The sequence below is a fragment of the Arvicola amphibius genome, chromosome 8 (genome assembly GCF_903992535.2).
Source record: "Arvicola amphibius chromosome 8, mArvAmp1.2, whole genome shotgun sequence".
Lineage (NCBI taxonomy): Eukaryota > Metazoa > Chordata > Mammalia > Rodentia > Cricetidae > Arvicola > Arvicola amphibius.
The window spans coordinates 69,637,885-69,644,021 of record NC_052054.1 but is presented as its reverse complement, the minus strand read 5'-3'; the positions used below and the strand labels follow the sequence as shown (position 1 = coordinate 69,644,021).

Here is a 6,137-nt window from a genome sequence, read left to right as displayed (position 1 = left end):
TATATGTGTTAGAAACAAATATTGTTATAAATATAGAAACAATATCAACTGATGAATGAAAATTCCTGGGGCTTGGAGGGATGGTTTCACAGTTAAAGACTGTTGGTTGCTCTTCCAGAGTGCCAGGGTTCAATTCCCAGGCAGGCATAGAGTGCACAGACATGCAGGCAATGTGCCTATACACAAAATACATAACTTTTAAAATTCTTATAACATGCAAATTTGGTTTCCACCTAGGTCAACATATCCTTCTGTCTGACATAACAGTGTTCAGGGTATCGGGTGGATTAGACTGCCTACTTTCCAGTACTTTATTCTGTCCTCTAAGATGGTCAAGAATACCTGGAATGCAGTTGCTAAGAGGTCATCTGTGGACCTAACCTTGAAAGGATTTGGATATTTCTCCAGGCAGTGGGGCACAGGCCTCTAATTCCAGCACTTAAGAGACAAAGATAGGTGGATCTCTGTGAGGTCAAGACCAGCCTGGGATACAGAGCAAGTCCCAGAACAACTAGTGAAACTTGGAAAAACCCTGTCCAAAAAGACAAAGAAAGAAAGGAAGAAAGGAAGGAAGGAAAGAAAGGAAAGAAAGAAAAGAAAAGATAAGAAAAGAAAAGAAAAGAAAAGAAAAGAAAAGAAAAGAAAAGAAAAGGAAGGAGTTGGACATTTCATCACTTATCAGCTCTGCTCCTGAGCTGGCAATCATTAATTTTCCCACAATTGCCGTTTCAAAAATATATTTATGATACAGTCCATTTATCTGTCACTGTAGACCTAACACATCTGATGAACATCATGACTGTGAGTAATTCCGTCTTGGGGGTCTTTCTCATATCGCAGTTATGTGTTGGCGTCATAGGGAACACATCACTGTTCATTTTATACATTTACACTTTCCTCTTTAAGCCTCATTTTAAGAAGTTGATAGACCTGTTTTTTATGCACCTGACAATAGCTAATATGGTGACTATCGTGTTCATTTTGATACCAGATATCGTGTCAACCTTTGGAGTACCCAATTTTCTGGACGATGTCGGTTGTAAGGTTGTTTTATGTATATACAGAATTTTCCGCGGTCTGTCTGTCAGTACCACCTGTATTCTAAGCACATTTCAAGCTGTCACCATGACTCCCGGTAATTCTCAGTGGGCTTGGCTTAAGCACAAACTATCAACGTGGACGTTTTCTTCCTTACTCTGCTCCTGGCTCATTAACCTGGCCATCTATGGATATATGGTTGAAATGGTAATAGACAAAACCAATTCTACTCAAGGTGGACATATGTATTTACATGCTTACTGTCAAAGTAATAATTTTGGGAATGAAAATTCAGAACCATTTTTGAGCATCATATTCATGTACGATCTCTTATATGTGGCCATCATGATGTGGACCAGCCTGTACATGGTAATTCTCCTCTACAGACACCATAAGAGAGCCCAGTATCTCCACAGCCCAAGCCTCTCCAGCCAGCAATCTCCCGAGCTCAGAGCCACTCATAGCATCTTGCTGCTGGTGAGCTGTTTTGTGATCTTGTATTGGTTGAGCAATTTCATCACCCTTTATGGGTTTTATTCACAAACAAAAATTCCAAGATTGGAGGGAATTAATGCATTTTGGGCAGCATGCTATCCAACCATCTGCCCTTTTTTAATAATGAAGAATAATAAACTTATTTTGCACTTCACTTCTTCCTTTTCGGCACTGAGAATGACCTGTTTTCAACGTGCACTCCGTAGCTGAACTGAATCCCACACTTCCTCATCATTTGAATACTTCTTAATGATTTCCCTGAGATGAAGAATTTGAATGTGGACCTCAATTACCTGACATGACCTAGTTATAACTCAGACATTCTGAATGCTACTAAAATTCAAGGAGCTACCATTTTTCTTGAATACAACTCTGTGTTCATAATTTTGATAATTTCAGCATTTCCTACCCAGTCAACTTATGACACTTTGGGAAAAATAAATTCATTTTATGTTTTTGAATAATAGTCTACTTTTCAGTTTTTCTCTATTAAAATACTTCTAATCAAAAATTAAAATACCCTTTTGAGCTTGGGTTGTTTTTTGTGGAGTGTTCTGTCCTAAGAAACATCTTTTAACCATTGAACAAATAAATTTCCCTATCTTAACTGTTACCTACCTCAAATATTGCTGTGGGTGGACTCTTTAGTGTTATAACTGACAGGTATACAATGGATGTCCTAGTACCATAGCTGTCTTAATTTACTGTTTCAGTATGTTTTTAATTATTTCTTTTATTTTTGAATCATGATATAACTACCGCATTTCTCCTCCTTCTTTTCTGCCGTTCAAACACTCCTGTATAAGCCTCTTCTTTTCCTCTCTCGAATTCAAGGCCTCTTTTTTCATTAATTATTGTTACATACATGTGTGTGTATTTTTGTCTGTGGGTGTGTTCCTAAATACAAAAATACTACATGCTCAGTCGTTATAATGTTACATGTAGTATGTACTCGGGGCTGAACACTTGGTATTGAATAACCAATTGGTGTGCTCTTTCCTGGGGATGACTATTTCTCCCTCTCTTGACTTTCCTTAGTTGTGTACAGTTCTTTGTGTAGGATTCAAGCCTCCTAAGTATAGTCCTCACAAAGCATCAATGAAATTCCTCTTTGTCACAATGGAGATCTGATGTGGGAGAGTCTTCTGTTTGTGTTGATTTCATTCGTTAATAAAGAAACTGTCTTGGCTCATTTAATAGGGCAGACCTTAGGTGTGTGGAGTAGACAGAACAGGAAGAAAGAAGTGAGGTAGATGGCTCAGACAGATGCCTCAGGCAATCGCCATGCCTCACCTCTCTGGGGCAGATACCATGCCTCTCCTTTATGAGACAGACACGATGAAGCTCCAGGCCAAGATGGATGTACGCTAGAATATTCCTGGTAAGGCACCACTTCATGGTGCTACACAGATTATTAGATATAGTTTAATCAAGATGTGAGTAAGAGGCTGAAACTAATGGGCCAGGCAGTGTTGAAATGAATACAGTTTGTGTGTTGTTATTTCAGGGCATAATGGAGCCTGAATCCCTGAGAATGGCACAAAAAACACAGAGCGTTGCCTTTTTCTGCCCTATGTCTGCAAACACACAGACTAAATAAGTTGCCCCACCTCATGTACCCTCCCTTTTTTTTCCAATCAGCTTTCTGAGCAAAGAGTCATTGCAATGAGTCACTGTACTGGTTCAAGGCCTCTGGTTTTTGGTACACTGTCGTCACTAAACTCCTCTGGGGTATCCCAGAGCCACACCTAGTCATAGACATCCTGTGGGTACCATTCCATAGGACCAGTCCCTTTACGAGCTTCAGCTGGCCCTAGATGGGGTAGATGTTAGGGTGGGACAACTCAAGGCCCTGCTGTGGGTCTGCGTGGTGGCTGAGCTGGACAAACCAGGCCACTGGGACTGCCCACCTCAGAGGAGGGGGCAGAGCCAGCTACCCTACGCCTTTGTTATCAGGGTCAGTTCTCCTTCGCCTCTGGTACGGGGTTAGTCCATCTCTCCCAGGGCATGGACTGATTCTCTTATGGGGGTCGGGGCCAGCGCTCTTGCTGCAGGGTCCAGCGAGAGGCAGGGCAAGTGAAAGGTGAGACCAGCTCAGCTTGGACCTCTGATTTCACCACCCATGCTTCCTATGGCCTCCTGAGGTGACACAGGCCACAGACATCAACAGAACCTAGCCGCAGCTGGACCACTGACCCAGACATGGCCCTTGGAAGCAAATTGGCCCGATGACCTCCTGGCTCCAAGTGGAAGCACTGACCACTTATCAGGATGGCTAGGGTGCCGCTATGGCCCCAGACACAAGCACAGTCACAGGTTGCGGCCTCAACCCCAGGCTTCCATGTGACTTCTCATACTTCAACACAGACCTCAGCATGATGGAACCATGAACCTAGACATGGCCCTCAGCCTCAGTTCTTGTCTAGAAGTCATCATGGCATTGAGTAGAAACACAGGCCACCCAGATCTGAATGACCCCAGCTGAATCATGGCCTCCAGACTCCAAAAAGGCCAGAGATTGTGGTCTACACCCTGGAGCTCCATATGGGCGGACCGTAGTGGCAACATGGGTCACAGACTTCAACATCTACCCCTACTGTGGTAGGAACACATATTCAGACAAGGTCTTTGGTACCAGCCCGGGTCTAGATATCACCAGGGCCCCAGTGGCAGCATGGTCACTGGACACCAACACAGTCCCAGATGACAGCCCTGGGAATAAGCATAGCCCTCGATGGCAACAGGAGCCATGGACATCAACACAGACCCTGGCTGCAGTAGGGTCATGGACACAGACATGGCACCCAGATCCAGCCCTGGCCTAGATGCCAGCATAGCACCAGGTAGTAGCATGCGCCAATCACATCTGTATGACCCAGACTTCAGCATGTCCCCTGGGCACCAACATGGTCTCAGGTTGCTGATCAGATCACAGGCCACCACATGGCCTGGACAACCCCAGGACCCCAGGTGGCAGCACAGACCACCCAGACAAGTGTGGCTCTGGGTGGTGGTACAGCCCTTGGAAACCAGAAGACCACAGGTTGTAGCCCAGACTATGGGCTTCTGGGTGGCCTTTGGTGGCAACTTGGGCTGTGGAAGTTAACACAGACCCTGACCACTATAGAGTCACAGACCCAGACATAGACCTGGGCAGCAGCTCAGTTGATGACAGTGTGGCCCCAGGTGGCAACACAGGCTCTGGATTTTCCTGTGGCCTCTGGTAGTAACATGGGCATGGGTGCCACATAGCATGGCTGTGGTGGGACAATGGACCCAGACATGGCCCTTGGCAGCAGCCAGCGCCTGAAGGTCACTGTGGGGACTTTTGCCTTGGGGGCTGGGGTGATTAGGGCAGGGGAGTCAGGAATGAGTTACCCAGGAAGCAGACTCCAGAGACTAGTATCAGGGTGCATCTAGTTTACTGTGGATGCTCCCTGGCATATATGCATATGTTATAATCAACTAAGGACAAAGGGCAGGCACTGTTGCCCAAGGAGTCTGAATGGAGCACAACCTGTGTCATGTGTGAGTGTTCATTTGGAGGGGCAGCATTTGTCTGCAAAGTGTAGGGAACAGGTGATGCTCTGGGTTTTTAGCATGATTCGGAGGGTGTCCTGTTAGCCAGGACTCCATTAGGTGTCGTCCAGGGTGCTAGGGACTAGGCCTGTTCAAATAACCTCAGGAATTGTCTACCCCCTCTCCCCCAGCCCCATTTCTCATGTTCCCTGTCTTTTAGCGTCACCATCAGGCAGAAACTGCTCCCCCGTGTCCCCTTTCTGTTGGTTCAAGGCTGAATAGTTCCATGAAGAACACCTTTTGAGTATTTGATTTTTTTATACGAGATATGTATTTTATACGAGATATGACCTTCCCCCAAGGAAATTCCGCTGTCAGTCTGGGGGTTAAGGGCAGCTAGATCACAACTTTAAGGGCTCCCCAAGTTACGGGGGAAGCTGGTGCAGGTTATCCACTCTGTTGGTGACTCTGCCTCTGAGGTTCTCCTTCTGGTTCTGCACACTTTGTGTTCCTGAGCAAGTATTATCTCTGTGAACCAGATCCTCTTCTCCCTTGTCCAACAACAGGCTGTCTCATCATGGACATCAGTCTCTCCATTCTTCATAAATGGCTTGACAGCTCACCCAGGTACTCAAATCGGTCTTTCTGCTTCTTCTGGGAAAATACAAGCAAAATCTTGACTTGTTGTTATTAGTAGGGCATACCCTCCACTGATCATCTATGGGGTTGCACCAGAGGATTAGTGGCAATGGTGTAGCTCAAGGGAGCATGGCTCCCCAGTGCATTTAAATTTTACTTTATTTTATTTTATTTTTTAATTTTATTTTATTTTATATATATATTTTATTAAAAATTTCCACCTCCTTCCTTCCTTCCACTCCCCTCCCCTCCCCCTCGCCCTCTCCCAGCCTCTCCGGGCCAAAGAGCAGTTAGGGTTCCCTACCCTATGGGAAGTCCACGGCCCTCCCCGCTCCCCCCAGGACCAGGAAGTTGAGCATCCAAACAGACAAGGCTCCCACAAAGCCTGTCCATGCAGTAGAATCAAAACCCAGTGCCATTGTTCTTGGCTTCTCAATCAGCCTCCA

General features: G+C 45.4%; 1 protein-coding gene across 1 annotated transcript; it reads left to right on the top strand.

The window, feature by feature from the left end:
* The first annotated feature begins 786 nt into the window (after positions 1 to 786).
* Positions 787 to 1,743, top strand: LOC119821817 (vomeronasal type-1 receptor 4-like). Its single transcript, XM_038340932.1, has one exon. The coding sequence runs from the start codon at positions 787 to 789 to the stop codon at positions 1,741 to 1,743; it is 957 nt and encodes a 318-aa protein (XP_038196860.1).
* The last annotated feature ends 4,394 nt before the right edge of the window (positions 1,744 to 6,137 follow it).

What these genes read in the sequence shown, in the direction of transcription:
- LOC119821817 (XM_038340932.1), top strand. Translation starts at nt 787, where the DNA reads ATGAACATCATGACTGTGAGTAATTCCGTCTTGGGGGTCTTTCTCATA.